A 20697-nucleotide genomic window follows, 5' to 3' on the forward strand; every position below is an offset into this window, starting at 1 on the left:
CCCAATAAAACACCAAGCAGGACGAAGCCACTAAAATCGAATCACTGTAAATGTATGTATAGCTTATAGTCTGTTGATTTAGTCCCATCACATCTGTTAATGCAGTTCTCTCCACAACATACCACTATCTCCTCTCTATCTACTGTTATGGAAATCATGTTTGCCCTACACATGTCTGTGAAGGTTAATGCTGTTCACACTTCTGACTGCCCCCCAATTTCACTGTGTTGTAAGCCTTCTCACCGGCCGGCCGGGGGCCTGGCCCGCTCACACACCCTCCCCAGAGCAACATCCCCGGCCCGGTGATTGTGTTTATAGCTGCTGGCAAAGATGCCGTCCCTGGGCAATGTTAAAGCCCAGGCTCACCCTCATATCCAGTGTTGAGACACTGCCACCCCTCTGTGACCCTCTGGCCGGCAATGACACAGCTCTGTTCCCAGGCAATGTCACAGCGTGCACCACATTGGGGTCAGGGATGACTTGATATAAAGTGATCTAGGCAACAGCATCCAAATTAAATGTGTTTTTTTTCCTCCTCTTTCTGTTTTTCTGTGTGCTTATGTTGTGGAGAAATGAGATTGCTTTGGTGTGACAGTGCTCTTGTGAGGAAGGCCCTCTTTCACCTCTCCTTTTGTGTGAGGTCACCCCTGTGATGCAGTCTCTATGGAAACAAGCCTCTCCCAATAGGGGTGAATGTACTCAAAGAAAATTTCATTACTAGGTGTTTGTTAAAAATGCTCCAGTGCCCACATGTCCCGTTCGTTTGAAATCACCCTCTACCCTTTATTTTCTCTCAGGTGAACATGAGCATGGGTGACGACGAGGAGGAAGACGAGAAGGTATTTCATCTTGTCTCTTTCTAACATTTTAAGGGATAATACGTTTTGGTGGAATGTCATCGCTTTTCAGTTTTCACCATAAAACATAAATAAATCCTTTAAGGTTTACCATAAACTCTGACTGTTTTAACATTTCATAGTGACATTCCTCAATAGCATGTGTAAAGATCATTTTCGAACATATCGGAAGCGTGAATCCTGCTGATATTTCTTTCTGAATAACCAAGGTTAAATCAAACACATAACAATGTCTGTGTTGCCTCTGGTGGGTACAAATTCCTGGTTCAGCAGATTATTCTTATATAAATATAAACACTTGTTTCTTAGAAAATAGAAATTATTTTACCAAAGAGCCATACAGGTTCTAGTCTGTATTTTAGCAGCGTCACAATGACAGTTGCTTCTCAGAAGCTCTTTTCTAACTAAGAATAGAAATATTTTCATGCATCCCAAATGAGGGCAACATCTATGAAACAGTCGTAGCATGTAGATCTTTATTCTGCTCCTCTGGGTATTCAGTGTCACTCTACAAATGCACTCCGCCGAGATACCGCAGCCCTTTGAAAAATCTATAAATCAAATTTAAACAGCACCGTCAATTAGATTTTGCACAGCTGCAGGGGATAAAAATCAGTACATTTTTTTTTTGTATCATTTTCTAAATGGGATAGTTGTGTTGAGAATGACCTTTTACTACCAGAACAAATGAACAAAGTAGAATAACACAGCAGTAAACTTCTACTCTGCCCCCAAAAGGTTATCAGTCATTTCCACTTGTTCGTTTGTGAGAAATCATAAATGATAATGTTTATTAATGTGTCTCTCTGGTGTCTCTTGAAAAACAAAACAACAGGAAATCTTTAAGTAGCCTGAAAATTATACTTCCCCACAGCACATAATATTCAATTACACTCATCCCACTGTTTTCTGTAAAGAAGGAAGAGTTAACAGGGATGTGTATTATTGCTTTATGGCAATGAAGTGTGGAGCTAAGGCAAAGCCTTCAAGCAATGACCCTTGTGCTGCGTGTCTAGGCCCAGGATTCATATCCATAATGCGCTCAATATATTCTGTTGTGATGACCCGGGGCTATGAAAAAAAGCCAGCTTCTTTTAAAAACACAGGCACATCCACCAAATCCTGTCTGAAAGGATGGGCTAATTCACAGATGAAACTCGCATGATATGTCTGCACACACAAAAGTGGGAAGCAGGACTTGCTATCACAGCTAGGAACAGGCAAACTGGTGCTTAAACAAACAGCAGTGACACCGAAAACCCTGTGTATTTATGAATGTTGAATCGGGCAGGATTACCTTTTATGCACTAAATTTAATATCCTTGCTATATAGAATGATCATTACATTTGTCTTTACCTTGAAACCTCAATATATAATAGAGAGATGTTTACTTTTTTAGATTAAGAAATGTCTTTAGAAAGGTTTAAGGTTCTCTCCATACGCTGCACGCGTTTATGAACTCTTAAAGCTTTTTGAAAGGTTTTCCATGAGCCTCCCTAAGCCCTTTCACACTCAGAGGAAATGAAATATCTCCTTTCATTTACTAATTAAGCAGTCACCCATGTTTGTTTTAAGCTGTCAGCTTTAATTTAAAGTGGCTTTTTTTGAAAGTCTTGTTATGGTCTCGCTGTCACTTGAATGTGATATCATGCCGTTAGATCAAGCAGTGTAGCTTTACACCTCCTATCAAAGTCTTCTTTAGAAATATTTGGGGTTAAAGAGTGATCAGTGTTAAATTTGATGACTTCAAAGCCTTTGCTTTTTTTCCCCCTAGTCTCTCCTCTAACATGTGAATAAAGGCTTTTCCCTCTGAGAAGGTTATGATTACCACTCAAATATGTTTTTATCCCCCTTTTTCCCCCCTTGAGGAAGGAAATATTTAAACCTCAGACAGAGCAGCAAGAATGTGAAGGCATGACGTTAAAGAGAGACGAAAGGCAAGGCAGTGTTACAGCGGGATAATACAGAACAGATTCTCTGCCTGTGAACAAATCTGTCCTCAGGGAAAGAGACAGCTTACAAATTATGTGTGGGCAAAGTGACTTCCCTTTGGCCTTAGGTATCAATTGTGCAGATAGACAATATTTAATCATAACATAAAGAAACAGAGAGGCAAAACAAGTCCATAGATCTCCAATAGAAATGAAAAGGGAAGATGAAACAGGCCTTTCATTGCCCCCCGGCTGGCAGTGCTGGTCTGGGGTTGACTTGCTCCCAGAGCCTCGCCCAGGGGAGTTGAGGGGGGAGGGTGAGGAGGTGGTGGTTGTGGGGGTGCTAGACTGGGCTGGGGGGTGACTCCATCTCTCACCCGATAGTCCACAGTCACCGCTGGGTCTCCTTGAGCACACCAGTGAGACAGACTGCCCGTGTCATGATCTGTGGAGTGCATTACGAGAGCAACCGCACACGGACCCAGCAACACATTAAATCCACTGAGAGCTTTTTTTGTGTGTGTGTTTTATCCCCGCAAATTGTTTGTTAGCTTATTTTAGCTTCATGTGAGATAATTTGCCTGGAACACAGGTGTTTTTCATTTAGACGCGCTTCTTATCTTTGTCGAAAAAAAAGTCACTCGGAAAATATTCAGTCTGAGAATTCAAATTTGGCACCGTTTATTCTAATTAGAATGATGCTAAATGAGCTTTTTCCAGCCTTTGATAACACCCCACGTGTCTGTGAGAGTATGTTTACCTTTGTGCAGGAGATCAAATTGGTTCTCCATTACCGCACCTTAAAAGCAAAGCTTTTACAATTTTATCTGAAATGAGAATATGATTTCACACAGGTTTTCTAATCAGTAGACATTTAGGATTCATTTAGTCCATCCCCAGTTTACCCATCCTTTTCCATTTCTGAAGGAGCTCTTTTATTTATTTTTGTTTTCTCTGCACTCATGTGCTCGCTGAAAGGAGAAATGAACAAAGATAAAGAATATCATCAAATGATTAATGTAGGAAGGACTTCAGTTTTTGGTCGCTAAGGAGATGGAGGATTTCAAGAATCTTAAAGCACATGAATAATGATAATCATGAGAGCTGTGCCTCTCGATGCACACTTCAGAGTCCATCTATTTGTCTCTTTTTCCTTTTTAGAAATGAAAGCCAATATGGTTTTCTCTTTTTTTTCCCCAGCCGGAGCTGTATTTCTGGCTAAATTTACCTTGCATGTGTATCCAGTGGAGTTAAATAACGCTTCATATCTCGTATTAGATTGGAATTCTAAATCGTGTAATTGGGTCGCTTAAACAAGTTTAGATGGAAATATGAAAAGGAGTATGAGCCTAACTGATGAGCCTCCGTATCGTGGCTCTCTGCGTCCATCAGGAGCTCACCGACACGGATTGTAATGGCTTTTTAGCACACTCTAACACTGTTCCCCACTTTCAAAATAAACTTTGGATAAAGAGCTCAATTAACACCTGATGTGGGGTACAAGACATGCATGTAGGTTTGCTCAGCAATGCAGTGGAGTGGAGTAAGATGACGCATAAACACAGATAGTCCCCGCGATGAGACCATGAGATGCTAATCTCAAAGAAAGCATATTTGTGATAGTTTCTCCTTTTTTGGACAGTGCTGAGCCTCCAGTGTCTGTCCACATCCGAGCCCAGTGGGGGAGGCTCTGCTAGTGTGGGAATTGCTCTCTTCCTGCGCCTTTCGTGGAGGAGAGTGGGCCTGACAGTGGGGAGTCTCTATGTGCTGGCAGACAGTGTGTTCCCAGGGGCGGCCTCATGAAGCTCTGATAAAGGCATTCTGTCTGGACCCTGTCAATGCACACAGGCTGCGGCTTCGGCTGACTTGTAACATAAACATATAGACATCCCCGAGCCTCCTGCTAGGGTCCATCAGAGCGCCCTCCCCCAACACTCTCATCCCCCCTTCTCCCTCTCACTCTTCCTCTCCCGCCCTCTGTCATCATTCCTGTCATTATTTCCTCCTTTTGATGTGAGGCTTCTCAGCCCTCTTTAGCTTGTGTTACTTGTGTTATCTCCAGTCACTCCTCTGCCTCTGGAAGGCTTCACACTCGTTGTTATTTCCAGCCTTGATGTGATCACATTTATTTCATTTTGAGACCCTCCAACCCCCCCTCTCACATGTTGACTTTGCCAGACTCTGTCATTATTATATCAGTGCATTTAAAAGCAAATAATACTTTATGTGACATAGTAGACACGAATGATGTGCGTGAAAAGAGTGAACAAAAATCCAACTGGTGTTCTAAGTGAGGTGAAGTGTTTTTCTCATGCAGAGAAAGTGTTAGGAGAGGTTAGAAAGCCAGGTCTGACAGATTTGTAAAAACATGTTCAAACTTGTCCTGCGCAGGCTGCTGGAAAGGAATCTTTTCCTAAGTTGCGAGCCTGCACTTCTTCTCGTCTAGGTCGTCTAGTCTGCCTGATTGCAGATGGCCATTTTGTGTGTTTTTCATCCACCAGAGAGTCTTGATTGTGCTGCACTTGTGCAACAGCTCTATTGTGTGTGGCGGACAAAAGCTGAAATCTCTCAGCCATCCACATAACCGCTTCTGAGCACCGAGTCTGTCTCATCTTCAAAAGCATAGTCTGAAGATGTACAGTGTTTGCTCATTATGGGCCATTCAATAGATAAATCACACATAATAGCACAGCAGAGATAAACTGCTCTTTGTCTACCCTGCCCAACAATTGACATACAGTGTACCTCATCAGTGTCTGTGCATTTTTTTTTTTTTTCAGGACTCAGGAAAAAAGGGTTTGATGGATAAGATACATATGGTGCAGGAAGTCGTGCTGGCTGTCCAGAACGTTATGGGGGAAATCGCAAACATCGGAGAGCGAACCAAGAAGTAATTTAATATTAATCCTACAAAATATCTCTATTTTTTAATTAATTGTTTTTTTTACAGAACTTCACATTAATCTGACATGTTTTTTTTTGTAGCATATTCAACTGGTCTGTCCCCTTCTTGTCGTGCATGGCCTGCATGATGCTGTTTGTGACAACAGCGCTCTTATATTTCATCCCACTGCGATATATCGTGCTGATATGGGGTAAGTTCTACATCTAAAAACACTGTTAAATTCATAAAATTGTAAATTATAAAAAAAATGCAAAACTAAAACTGTATTGGGCGATTACATAAAAATAAATAAATTACAAACTCCCACTATCTGTGTCTAGATCCGTCCAAACACCGACCAAAACATCCTGACAAATTGTATAAAAATGCCTCTATACGCCTGTACCATTGTAGCAAAACACAACTCTTATTCAATCTTCCTAACTGCAAATCCGTGATTTAATGAAGCAGAGTAATTTAAGAACTCTGCCATGCCTACACCTCTGCAGATGCACAGAGATCAGACAGCTGCAGAGGTTGGCTCTGCTCAGTGTGGGCTGATGTAGCAGAGCCCAGCAGAGGCAAGGCCTAAGGTTTGTGCGAAAACAAAGCAGAGGTAGAGTAGCAAGCTGTATATAATACATGATGTCCTTGGGCAGTCTGTAGGCTCCTGGTCTAGCCTCTCATTATCTGCTGTAGTCATACAGAATAGACAGTCATCTCAGTGGTCAGGGAGATATGCTGCCCTTAACAGGCTCTCCTCCTCCAGCTGTAAGCCCACAACCACTGTACTTCCACACTGCCTTCAACACAATCAATACCAAAAAACCATCATATCAAACAAAAAAACACACAGTCTGAGACACTCCTCTGCCTCCCCAGTTAACCCCCATCTCTGTGGTTGCAAGGCAAGCCTTTCAAGTTGCTCGCACATATTTAAGTCCTTAGGTTCTTTGTCTGCATGTTGAGGTACAGGCAGTACCAAACTGTGAATATAATGGTCCCATTACAAGACCCCAGAGATATTGTTTTTTTCTCCGTGGTACTGTATGCAGCCATGTGCAAAGTAAATATAGATATGCTAGAAATGATCACATCCAAGCAACAAAAGTGAGGAAAAGTTGTCATAAATGTGTGCCTCTTTATCGAATTATAGTTATTCATCTGCTCCTTATTGATTATGTATTGCTTTAACTTGTCCCCATTGCATTGGTCTGGCTGAAAGGGATCAATTGAAACAGCATCATATAATGCAGTTACTGATACACCGGTGGGAACGCTATACTGCACAGTACATAGATAGGGTTACACAACTCTTCTTATTATTATTATTTTTTACCTTGTAAAATATGCTGGTCGGTATGACACCTTTATTTATTAATGTGTCCTTGTTTTCACAGGCGTTAACAAATTTACCAAGAAGCTGCGCAACCCATATACTATTGACAATAATGAAATACTGGATTTCCTCAAGAGGGTGCCTTGTGATGTTCAAAAGGTAAGGGTCCAATTTTACATACAGATAGGGAAGGAATTCCCTGAAGATGTCTGCATTATTTGCTGTAGCAGAATTCCCAAGTGTTGCAGAAATATATCCTCTGGCTTTGTTTGATTATTAATGGACTCTCGCCTTTAAAGCAGCTCTGGCCCAATTATTCCTCAGCGCAGCTCCGTGTAGTCGCCGTATTGCCTGAGTGAGGAGATGCTCAGATCTGTCCTCAGCCATATTGCCGCGGCCTCGTCCGTTATTAGCAATTTTATCTGTCTGATTGAAGCGCGGTGACATTAAAGTTGGTGATTGGCCGAGGGCAGGCGGAGGGCTCCTGACGTCTCCGGCTGTTGTGTCAGCACAGAAACTCTGATGTGGCCTCAGTCACTTCAGGGTGGTGGAGTCAATTAATGTAGTCGTGAGCCCCAGTCGTCTTGCTGGGTGCCATATGTGATTACATATTAGCCATGGCTGATATGTCATTTGCATTTACATCACAGAGCTGAGGAGAGCTGTCAGGGTGTTGTAAGTGGCGCCGGGCGCGCTCGCCGTTCTCTGACTGAGAATTTTGCTCGGCCAGGAAATGAAGTGCCACACAGCGCCTTCATCTCCCAGGTAACTCGCCAGACTGAATTCAGCGAGAAATCCTGACAGTCTGGATCTGGAAAGACACTCTCACCCCAGTCTGTTTCTGTGCTGCACCCTTGATGTCCTCCTGCAGCAAGCCATCGCTGACTCCTCTGTGATGTTGGAGGGAGCCTGTGTTGTTTGAGATTTGGCTGACTGAGTTGGCAAAACAAGGTGGTGAATACATTTTGATTCAGAATCCTTTGTATGTCTTCTTCCCCATTGGGATACAATGTTTGAGCTTTGAAAACGACTCACTTTCAAATCTCATGGAAACAATACTTTTTAGCCCGGTTTAAAAGAGAAACTACATCTTGAAAATAGCTCCAATCATAAAAAACAAAACACCCTTAAGATTCATCATAAGTACGTTTCATTGTGTACTGTGAAAAATAACCTTAACATCATATACACAGGAGACCCAAAACAATAGACCACATATTTTGTTTTTGTTGACTTAGAACTTCAATCCTCAGATAGGTGTGGACACAAAAACACCACAAAGGCTGAAAATTGACTCCTGTCTTTCTTGCAAATGTGACTTGGCAATTAGTGCCTGTGCACATCTACAAAGTCTGCCTCAAACGGGGACTTCTGACGACACTGTGTCTGTCCTGAAATAAGAAGCATCTGTCAGTTCTGAGGACAGTTTCATGTTCTGATGCAGGAGGCAGTCACTTTGTTCCCACATTCCATCTCCCATTCTAATAATGGAGACCAGCTAATTAGCATAGAGTTCTTACCTTTATTCAACAGATTCGCCGTATTGTTTGAGCTCAGCAAGCATGCTTCAAAAGCAAGTTTTCAAATTCCAGCTCTTCTCCTTTTCAGTTTACCCTATGATCAGTCCTCTTTGGATTGTGGTGGCAGTTTTGGACAATTGAATCTAATTTTTTTGAATGTCAAAGAGAACATGAATCTACAACATACATTTATTTTGTAAACCCATTTGAACATCAAGGAATTTCTGGAAAAAGAAACACTGAAACATGAGTGAATCTATCTTGAGCTTAATTCTACACATGTTACCTGCGGAGAAAAAAAAACAAGGTTGCAAGTTCAAATGTCAAATTTTCAGGTCTTGTTTTTCCCCGAAGAAATCAAAGTCACACCTAGGGTCTGTAAAGCCGTGGAGAAAGTTACGCGTCAACTGATAACTTAAACAACACTCGCTTTATGCTATTCTCAGGCTCGAGCAAAGTTTTCTTCAGGGGACATAACTTACAGTGAGTGATTATGCAGTTTGCAACTCCCTCACTGGCCTGGCAGGTCATCTCAACAGTTGATTTCTGTTTCTAATATTGTGATTGTGGTGCAGAATGAGGGGGGCGTACGCTGGTACGGAACCCTTGACTCTTCAAATCCTTCCTCCCTGTGATTAATCCCCTCTGCTCCTGTGTTTAAAAAATGATTCATTACAGGCGAGCCCGCCTCGCTTTCCCCTGCACCAGCTCTCCTCAGGGGAGCCATTACCGTGCGCTCCACTGAGCTCGGATTACCTGCCTCTGACCAAACTCCTGTTTGTTTTTACAGGTGCAGCGCAGCGCGCTGAGAGCGCCCACCAGCCAGAACCAGCCGCGGAAGAAAAGGTAAGCTTCGCGGACACGCTGGATGAAAGGCTGGTCTCCTTTTGAATACGGTACGACGCAGTCCACCTGACAACAATGCCCCGGTGCCAGCAGAGCCCGTGACCCCGTGCACCCCACCGTACCACCCTAACTCTGCCCCCTGCTGCTGAGGGGCAGCCAGCCGCTCTCTGGCTTGTGTGTTTGCCCCCCCCCTGACAGAGGCTGTGAACTGCAGCAGCTAGGAGGGCAGCACATGGCGCTGTCAATCACAAGCCTGGAGGTAAAGAAAAGAGAGAGCTGCAAGGCTCAGCCTTCATCTTTGGATATAATTTAGAAAAGGAATGAAAAGCGTCGGGTATGGCTTACCTTAGACCTCCACTGTTTTGCTTCTTTTTTTTTTGACTTTGGGGAAACTAAGAAATTTGCCTTCAGGTTAAGTTAATACAAGCTTTCTGGAAAACAAATCATATTTTACCTCATCTGTGTGTTAATATAATTAAAGGTCAAAAGGTCATATATATCGCAATAAATAATAATCAAAATAATATGCTTTTTCACACATTTTAAATAACGTACTGACTGCTATTCTTTTTGTGGTAAGGATTTACTGTATAATAAAAAGGCTGTCAGTTTTCTTTCTTTTATTTCAGCAACAAATATATATTCATGCACAGCATGTGTATTATTTCCAGCTGACTTTATGTGTTACTGTGTGTTAGCCTGATTAATGTGAGTTTTATTTTTACTCAATATCTTGTCTGCATCATCAACTGGAGAATTTGCAGGAATCCTGTATAAAGAATCGTGATCAGTTTGAGCTCTTGTTTTTTCAATAACTGCACTCTAGTGAGGATGGATTACACCACTTCTTTACTTGAATACACAGTAAACACATCTGATTACACAACACAGCCATTGGAACAGAGCTCACACACCGGCCACCGCTGTGCCTTGGTTACCGAGCTCACATCAAAGCTGTGTGGCTCCAGTGTGCTTCCTAATGCATTGCTTTGTTGCCTTCTCACAATAACAGGGTCCAGATGAGAGAGAAAGAGCTCATCTCACAGAGAGTACTCTCTCCGTCCTCGCCACTTAGTGCTTTACATTTCCACTAAAATCACCTGGCCTATCTAACGGTTACACACACACGCGCTACGGTTTTTCCCATCTGTCTCCCCACAATAGTTTTTCCAAGAAGAGGGATGTAGTAATATCCTCTATCGATTTTATCATGCATATTTAGTTTACATATGAAAAAATAAATTATACACACATTTTGCCATTTTGAAACCAAATATGTGAGACATGTTTTATTCTCATATTAATGCCCTACTGAAAAAAAAGTACCTTCAAAATATTTATAATTCATACGGCACTGATTCAGTATATTGGCTTGTCTACGTAGGCAGTTCACCATGCTGATACGTGTTTCCTTCTTTACCTGCTTTCTGATAGTAGACAAATGGCAAGCACTCTCTTTTAAAACATACATAGTTAGAACTGAAGTTGGGCTGAACTGAGGCTTGGACCCCACCAGTGGGAGTTTGTTCTAACTGATTGGGGGACTGCGCATCGCGGCCGGGTGCCCCCCTCCTCAGCAGTAGCACGCTGGTGAAAGAGCATCCATCTGTGCTTTGTGAAGAGTTTGATTGGCTCAGGGGGACCTGGTGGAGCCCCGGGCTATCTCTTTTGACAGGCTGATAGAGACATCACTGGGCTCTCCCAGGAGCTGCCACCAGGGGTCCATTTCAAAGTGAGAGGGTGTGGAGGTGACCCTGAGCTTCTGACGAGCTAAATCCCACACACTGGCTGAAACCCTCCTACATTCTTGGCTCCATTGGGGCTTGGAGGAGGTGGTGGGTGGGGGGGGGGTGGTTTTGGCTGTGCTGGGAGGAGGGCAGAGCTGAGGAGGGAGGGGCGGAGGGTACAAGGAGATCACTGGCAAGACCCGATGAAGTGTCCCCAAGAGGTGAAACCAATTAAGCAATACTCCCAGGGTACTTTTCATCGACATTTCAGCAAACATCCAAATTGCAGCACCGGGACATCTAAATCTCTGACAGAACACGTAAAAATAAGAAGCTGACAATTACTGGGCACATGAAGCCAAATTTAACTAAAAAAAACTCACTTTGGTGAGTTTAAGTTGAAATAATAGGCAGATATATCATTGAGGCAAAATGCTGCCAGTGACATTACGAGAGGTCATATGGGAATACGGTTGCCTGCCTCCAAGCTGTCAAATCTTTGGATATGTGGCATCGAGGTCGTGGACTTGGATGTTCCTGGTATCATTCATAGTCAATGGATCATACAGAAGAGTCTGACAGGGTTACAACAATTGTTGATTCGGCTCTGCATGCACCGATGCACACTCATGCTACCTCCTCACACACGCGCGTGCGGTGAGCGTGCACACACAAACCGCACATACGGTCCTCTTCAAAGAGGAGTGATCATACTTAAGGAATTATTCATCAATGTATTTCCTCCTGGGAAGGCTGTGAATCTCAGCAGAGGAAGTCACTGTGCAATATGGTCCCCGAATGCAGTGGGGAAAATCCCTGGATGTTTTACAAGCTTGCTAATGAACATTTGAGCCACACAGCAGTTAACATTGTCTGATCACATTTTTTTTTCACCAGTAGTTGTTGTTGTTGTGCATGGTGTGGCAGTGATGTCTTCATCAGGCTGTCAAAAAGGAAGTGCCTGCAGCTGTGGCGGATCCCCCCAGAGCCTGTCACACTCCTTGTTTCCATGGCAGTCCTTCAGGCAGCACCACAGGCAGGCTGTGTGCAAGGACCCATACAACCTGTTTTTTCAGCAGCCGCTCCTCTGATGTTCAGCCCCGGAGCGGGCGTCAAACTACCAAGTGCAGAGAGAGAGAACACTGCAGCCTTTCTCGCCGTCGCAGCTCTGCGCTGCTTTACAAGGAGATGCACAGCAAAAAAAAAAAAAAAAAAACTACCTCATTTGAATAAGCCACTATTCTCAGCACCTCCTTAGTAATTGTTACATGTGCAATGCTGTTAAGGTGCTCTGACCTCCTCTCTGAGAGACATAATGTGCACAGTAGGACAAAGTAAGAAAAGCACGACTCATAGTTGACTTACATGTGTTAAAGCTCTTATGCATGTGTTATTTGGTCTGCTTGTACCACCTGAGAAGCGGGTCACGGGGATCAGTGGCTGCGCTCCAAGTCCCAACTGGCCTAAATTAAAGGTGCAGAGGTTACGGTCTGCCTCCAGACAGAACCCTGACACCAATAAAGAGCAGAATTCGCCGGGGCATCAGCTCAGCGGAAACACAAACCAAATGACAGAACAGATTGAGTTTCCTACAGTTAGATAGTTTTGCCTATATGAGCAAATCTACCTGAGGAGGCTGCATGGGGAGCTGTTGAAATTATGCCTGCTTTTTGCTGTTCGCTCCTAACTTAAACCTGCAGTAGGCAGAATGTTTTTTGCATCATTGGGCAAAAATAATAATAATAACATTTCAGCATATTGTAATTCCAGTGTTCAGAGAGATAACTAGACTTCTGCACCTCCTCATGACTCTATTTTCAGGCGTTAAAAAATCTAGACTATATCTAGATCGAGACTTTGGCCAATCACAGGTCATTTCAGAGAGAGAGCGTTCCTATTGGCTGTTCATTAAACGGAGGCAGCTGTCAATCACTTGCGAACTCCGATCAAACAGTCAAACTAGGCCGCGCTGATCAAATATGAATCAATATTCTGTTACTGTAATGCCTATTTCTCGCCTCAAATGTTTTCAGAAACATCTTGTAGTGTACTGTTTAGCTGTAAAATTAGAAAGTTTGCTCCGGCTGGTGGGCGGTGCTTAGTATTTCCTCAACTGAAATGAAAACATTTAAGGCAAGAAATAGGCATTACAGTAACAGAATATCGATTTATATTTGATCAGCGCTGTCTAGTTTGACCGTTTGATCAGAGTTCGCGAGTGATTGACAGCTGCTCAGAGACGGCAAGGCTCCAGCTCGGCTCTGATTGGTTGTTTTCCTCCAGTCTGTGAAATCTTGCAGATGCCGTTAGGAGCACCGGAGGACACAGAGGCACATTATTGTTTTTCAGATTACCTGTCTCATGCACTACTGTCAGGATATAGTGACCGTTTTATAAAAATAACTTTTCTTTTAATCATATTTGCTACATTTTCACCCGCTGCAGCTTTCACCAGTCGGCACATTGCTTTAGTCTCTCCCGTTGTTAGAATATATAAATCATGGTAACCAGGATTGATGTTGTCTCTGGGAATAGGGGTGGCGAAATGACTGAGATAACAACAGGGAGAAAAATGGTCGCTAATAGCCGCTGTTTTCAGTAGCTCCAGTTTACTAATAATTCATTTTGTGGCCCACAGTACACACTGGTGTTAAGACATGGCAAAAGCCATAATTCTTTATAGCATCAAGAATAGAAGATGGCCTTTAAGAGCTGAAATTAAATCATTGGCCTTTAAAAGCATCTCTCTAAGGGGCACGCTGCATTAATAAATTCAACTGATTCTGCTTTAATATTATTCAGAGTGCATTAAAATGAAGACAACAGCTGGGATCATGCCCAGTCTCGGGAGTATTGCTTGGGCCAATGAGTGCCGGCGAGATGCAAAGCATGTCTGAGCGCAGCCCTGCGTTGTGGACGAAGGGGGGGGCACGAGGTCTCGGTGTTACAGGTGCAGGCCTGACAGTTTCTGTTCCCGGATCAGAGGTTGTTGGGTACTGACACCGGCCACAGGACAGCTACTGCCTGCTTCAAAAACAATGTCACATGGGAACAAACGCCCGGCCACCCAGCCAATCAGGCCAGCAACACCTTCAAACTATTAAATGCTTTATTTTTATATCCACTCAAAGGAATATTTCTGGGTTTACTTTGTTATGTTGAAAAATGGATAAACTGTAGGAGAAAAAAAAACTGCACTGTGGCTTTGAAAAAACAGGAGAGGAAATAAAGTGTTAAGCTTTCTAACATTTGGTGTTACATCAGTGCTCTATAGTTAGCACGAGCAGATGCGTCAGGAAACAATACAAAGAATAATTGAACTGCATATTTCATTCTAATTAACAGTGATATAACGCAATGTGACTCTCAGCCTCCTGAGGAAAGAGCACCATATTTTGTTTGATGAATCTGCTAAAGCCACAGCTAGTCTCGCCACTAACCCCCGGGGAATCAGGTATCATTAGAGATATGAACAGATCTGCTTTTTGTCCCGCTGAAAGAAGGGGAAAACACATTTTCCTCCGCGCTGGCACATGGGTGAACGTGAAAGTGTTCAATATTAATAGCCTTTCATCAAGGACACAATTAGGACACCTCTATTTGACACATTCTATAGGTTCTGAATGAATATGGATATATGCTCCCAAGGAAGGAGCCACTGGCTGAATAACAAAGTGAAATCTCCCGCAGAATGAAGAATGCACAACATGACAATCGGGGGAGATGATGTATTTTGATCCAATGTGAATTTAAAAGAAGCAAGAGACTCTAAGTGTATTATTATTAGCACGATTTATAATTCACGGCCAAGGGCAAGTCGTATATTTATCCAAATTTGCATACATGCCGCTATACAAACACACAAATGCAGCACATATTAAAGAGGCCACATTTCTTTCATGTGGTACACTTGAAGTATTACTACTTGGGAAACACATTGACACCACTTGTGTGTTTCAGCATCTCTGTTCCTTTCAAGAGAATAAAAAAACCCACCAAACGATTAAACCTTAACACTGGTCACGGATCAGTCAGAGGTTCACCGTCAGAGCCGATCTGATTAGTGAGTGCGGTTTAGGATATGTAATTTTCTACACCAGAGGTTCGTGCCGCTGCTGACTGCAGAGCTAAGGTGTGAAGAGGGCTGTGGTGAAGTGAGGAGACTAATCACATGTGTTTCACCCCTGAGCACCGTCTCCTCCAAGCTCCGCCACGTTATGACACCAGAGAGTCGTGTAGCACACGAGCACAGTTAGGCCCATTAACCAGAGCGGCTAATTATCGGCTCCTACAAGGTCTTCAAGCTCTCCGGCAATGCATGCTCTCATTTCTGATTAAAAACATAAATGCGTGCAGGAAAAAAGAGGATCAATTACAGCGAGGCAGAACAGATAACAGCCCCGTACCAGAGTAATTAGGCTGGGTGTTTCATCGGAACCGCTTGCTCTGTGATGAAGGTTTAAAGAGTCCAGTGGCAGAAACACCACAACTGTGTTTGTTTTATTTATGATGCTGCAGTGTCACCCACCGGGGCCCAATTAGCCTGCGACTGATGCCTTGGAAACCAGCTCCTCTTTGACAGGAAATGAAAGCCGCACTTGCTCGTGTCCTTCTAGTGACCCGTGGGCTTCAACCTGTTAAGGGCAGACTGGCCAAGAGCAATGACTCCAACATGCCACCACAACCTCCTTCCTCCTTTCAGGCCATTTGCCAGTACATTTCATACCATTTAACTGTGTCAACGGAGGACGTCGGGGGGGATAATGTGCCAGTTTTGGAGGTATTTAGTCTCCAGATTCACTTTCTCCTGCCTGATTTGATAGTGTAATGTATGTAACAGTTCCTCACCCACATGAGGGAGCACCACCATAAGGAATGAGCCTGATTGCAATTGTTGGCTTGAGCTTCTTACACCGGCTTCAAAACCGTTTGTCAAAGTAATTTTCTTAATTAACTGCGATGTGCTCTGATTAAAATAGTATTTACCAATTTACATCATATCAGGCAGCACTGGGTGGCTTTCATGGACGTAATGTTTCACGACGAGAGAGAGAGAGAGAGAGAAATAAAGCAGTAAATGATCTAGTCAAGCTTTGATATGGTATTATAAATACTCTTTCTTAAAGGACATGCTCATTTTAGCGAGCAGTTTCTTTTTCAGTCTCGATAACAATAACAACTGTTCTTAAAACCAGTCATAGCAGTCCTTCACACCTTCCTCTTTTCTCCATTAGAAGTACACAGCGCTTCATGTAATCCTTGAATTACTACACGCACACACACACACACACACACGCACAAACACAGACATAGTTTATTAGTTTCAATAGGCAAATGAAAAAGAATGTCTATGGTCCTTTAAGCAAGCAGCAAGAGACCAATTAGCAAGTATCTCTATTCAATTTCTCCATATCTCTACTTGGTGAGTGTGAGGGAGAGAGAGAGGTCTGGGGGGAGGAGTTTGAGCGGCGCAGACAGGAAGAGAGAAAACAAAGCCATCATCTCCCAGTGCTTGCCCTCCTCTCCCCTCTCCTCTGCAGCTCCAATTACTGGCTCCTCTCCCTGCCATCAGTATGCAGCAGGGCCGCTCCTCTCCTCCACTCGCCCCAGGCCATTGAATACGTTACCTCCGCTATGGGGCTCGGGGCTCAGGGGCACTGCGCCCCCTAACCCCCTGGATAATTTGGGATTCCTGCTCCTGCCTTGGAGAGCTGAAAACAAATAAAACACCCCAAATAAATAAAGAAATAAGGTTGCCTCACAAATATCCAGAGATCTACTGATTTATTGATTTGCTCATTCCTCTACTTATTATTTGTAAATCATTACTGATCTGCAGCCAGCCACCCACCTCCATCCTAAACCCTAAGCGGGAAGAGGATGAGAATGCACTTCACTCATGCGGGCCAAAGTTTTGAGCAGCTGAAAGCAGATGAATGTAGTTTTTTAAAAGTTTCTTCTTCTAACTAAAATAAGTAAATATTAATATGTTGCGGTCTACTTTATAGAGTAATGTCTCTGTGGTTTTGCAGATATCCAAATTTGAAATGTATTATTTCAGTGTACATATTTAGCTTTTTAATATTCTCTACATTCATTTTTGTAAATAATGCATTTTTCTAACCTTGTAACATTTAAAAGCTGATTTTCTTCCTACTCAGACATCACTTTGTTTCCCACAGAATGAAAACAAGCGTCTCAAATCTCTTTTACTCGAAGCATTCTGCGAGAACAACAACCCCTTTTTTTGTTTTAAGCGAAGACCATTGTCAGGTGAGAATAACCATTTCCATTTCTTTTGCACCCCAAAATCTGCACAATGCACTTGAGGCGAGACTATAAAGCTGTTCAAACTAGACCGCCTTTGGCTCAGATTTCTTTTCCATCTCCCCGTCTTTGTCCAAGGTTTAAGGTTTAAGATAGCTCACAGCTACAGACCATACAGTTCTTATTAAAGCACTTCAGGTTTCACACACAATACAGAAAGGTGTGTTTTAAAATCCCTTTTTTTGAAAAATGAGCAACAATTATTTTATGGAGAACTAAAAAAGCACCATACCCCCTTACATCACTACTTGTATCAGTATCACAATGCTTAAGTGGAGCTGAATGTGCTGGAAATGCATACAATCATGAGGTGGAATGAATAACAAAAGAGTGATCCACAGTGGATCTAAAATTGTGAAAGAGTGTCTGTCTAGAACCTTTTATGTTGACAAACACCTACACTGTAGTTCTCATGCAGTGGTCGGCGTCCACAGCTGCTCTTCCCACTCGCCTGCGAGCAAATGCACGCTTCGCTCTTTCGGGTCTCATGACTGACTGAATTGTTTTCGGAGATATGGGGATAACAATGAAATGCAAAGAAATGGGGTGGAAATGGTGGCGTGAAAAAGGAGATCTTCCACTTCACTGTACAGCTCGAGGAGGTAACTGAGAGCAAAACACCCAACGTGGGCCGTCTGAGTCAGATAGCACTCACATCGCAACCCGAACCGCTCTGTTCTCCTCGTAGTGACATTAATGCCGGTTTAATATGCTTCTGTTTCTCCAAAAAAAAACAGTTGGTGTAAATGATTACTAGATTACTTAATGTAGCGCTGAATCAATTCTCAAATGTGTCCGTCCCTGCTATGCAGAGCAGGCTCACAGAGAGACAGTGAGTATGATAGAGCCATAGGGGGAATTAGGAGACTATTGAGGAGACACTGTTGTTACTCTTGGCTTCTCACAGGATTTTGTCAGTGGATGTATCTCCATTTTACCAGCAACTGGTCAAGCAGTGTTAAACCTGCAGTAGGCAGAATGTTTTTGGCATTATTTGGCAAAAAATCCATAATAACTTTTCAGCATATTGTAATTCAAGCGTTCTGAGAGAAAACTAGACTCCACCGGCCAGAGCAAACTTTCTAATTTTACAGCTAAACAGTACACTACAAGATGTTTCTGAAAACATTTGAGGTGAGAAATAAGCATTACAGTAACAGAATATTGATTCATATTTGATCAGCGCTGCCTATTTTGACCGTTTGATCGGAGTTCGCGAGTGATTGACAGCTGCTCAGAGATGTCAGGCTCCAGCTCGGCTCTGATTGGTTGTTTTCCTCCAGTCTGTGAAATCTTGCAGATGACCGACCGGAGGACACATGATTTTTTCAGATGACCTGTCTCATGCACTACTGTCAGGATATAGTGAACATTTTATAAAGAGAACTTTTTTTAATCATATTTGCTCCATTTCTACCCACTGCTGCTTTAAATCTGCTGGCCACATGATTTTATTTTGTGATATTGTCAAATAACATGTTCACAAATTCAACCATGATGTAATGTAACGGTGAGGTAATCCACTTCCAATGATTAAGAGGCCCCCCGTTTTCTTTCTTCCTCCATCACCAGCATATTCAACTTCAATGCCTGTTGACCGTAATGAAGCGCAGCTCCATAATGGCCCCATATGCAGAAAATTCTACATTTGAAACAAACCACAGACAAGGTGGAATTTGACAAGCTCATAAAGTATCATCTGCTTAAATGCCTTATGACAATGTAAGATTAATGACGGCCCATTCGGTGCCATAAGCAGCAGAGGTGGAGGAGGCACCTGCTCCTCAAAGGCCAGCTCTAATCATTCTCATCTGGACTCCCCGCTGACATACTAACCTGCTGTTCCTAAGGAAAGGAGATCTGCCTCCCAGATCCTCAAACACTTTCCTGGGCCCGCCGTATTACTTTCCTAATTCAGCCCAGATGTGACGTCCCCACTCTGCCATCCTGTTTTTTTTTCTTCCCCCCGCTCTGCTTCATCTCATTCCCACCTGCTAGCTGACCTGGGGACCCAAGGCCCAGACTCTCATTTGGTTTGCCTTTCTCAAAGTAAAGTCTTTGAATTGCAGCAATCTTTTTTTGTGCCTCAGCCTGGAGGGTCTGCAGTGAAGTCTGCACACTATAGAGAGTGCTGGAATCTTCCTACTGTCACATCCTCACATGTCTGCTGTTGTCTCAATACGAAGCCCTTTGTTCATCGCAGAGTGGTCAGCCTTCCATGTTGATGGCTAACAACTGGTTTGGACTCCAGTCTGTTAGAGTACATGCATACTGCAGCATCACTACAGCTATTGTTCTATAACACCTTATTCATGAATTAAAGCTGCAGAGGGTAAAATTGGAGTAAATAGGATTTAAAAAAGTTATTTTTATAAAACGGTCACTATATTCTGACAGTAGTGCATGAGACAGGTATTCTGAAAAATGTTCCCCCAGTGTTCTCCGGTGCTCCTAATGACATCTGCAAGATTTCACAGACCAGAGGAAAACAACCATTCAGAGCCGAGCTGGAGCCTGCCGTCTCTGAGCAGCTGTCAATCACTTGCAAACTCCGATCAAACAGGCAAACTAGGCAGCGCTGATAAAATATGAATCAATATTCTGTTACTGTAATGCCTATTTCTCGCCTCAAATGTTTTCAGAAACAGCTTGTAGTGTAGTGTTTAGCTGGAAAATTAGAAAGTTTGTGACCCGGCAGCCATGTTGAGATCAGCTGAGGAAATACCCAGCACCGCCCACCAGCCGGAGCAAACTTTCTCATTTTCCAGCTAAACAGTACACTACAAGATGTTTCTGAAAACCCAACAAATAGGCATTACAGTAGCAGAATCTTGATTCATATTTGATCAGTGCTGCCTAGTTTGACCGTTTGATCGGAGTTTGCGAGTGATTGACAGCTGCCTCCGTTGAATGAACAGCCAATAGGAACGCTCTCTCTCTGAAACGACCTGTGATTGGCCAAAGTCTCCCGTCACAGGCTAGATTTTTTAAAGCCTGAAAACCGAGCCGTGAGGAAGTGCCGAAGTCTGGTTTTCTCTCAGAACACTTTACATTTACAATATGCTAAGAGGTTATTATGGATTTTTTGATGCCAAAATCATTCTGCCTACTGCAGGTTTAATAAGTGCAATCAAGGTATTGTTTTTGATAACAACAACTGATCATCTTGCATATTTTACAGTGAAAAGGCTCTGGATTTGAATAAAAAAACTAAATATCAAAGCAATGTCATTGTTGGATGATGAACACTACTGGTTAGCACTGA

At 42.9% G+C, this 20697-nt stretch overlaps 1 protein-coding gene across 3 annotated transcripts in view; it reads left to right on the top strand.

Moving 5' to 3' along the window:
- mctp2a (multiple C2 domains, transmembrane 2a) overlaps positions 1–10174 on the top strand; it is a 32926-nt gene extending 22752 nt beyond the window's left edge. For all 3 annotated transcript variants that reach the window (XM_037768041.1, XM_037768044.1, XM_037768042.1), the window contains exons 19-23: positions 798–839; positions 5570–5679; positions 5775–5884; positions 7074–7171; positions 9323–10174. In XM_037768041.1, coding sequence (XP_037623969.1) covers positions 798–839; positions 5570–5679; positions 5775–5884; positions 7074–7171; positions 9323–9382 — 420 coding nt within the window. In that variant the 3' untranslated portion in view covers positions 9383–10174. The remainder of the gene's footprint in view (positions 1–797; positions 840–5569; positions 5680–5774; positions 5885–7073; positions 7172–9322) is intronic.
- The last annotated feature ends 10523 nt before the right edge of the window (positions 10175–20697 follow it).

Source organism: Sebastes umbrosus, chromosome 4, assembly GCF_015220745.1.
Source record: "Sebastes umbrosus isolate fSebUmb1 chromosome 4, fSebUmb1.pri, whole genome shotgun sequence".
Lineage (NCBI taxonomy): Eukaryota > Metazoa > Chordata > Actinopteri > Perciformes > Sebastidae > Sebastes > Sebastes umbrosus.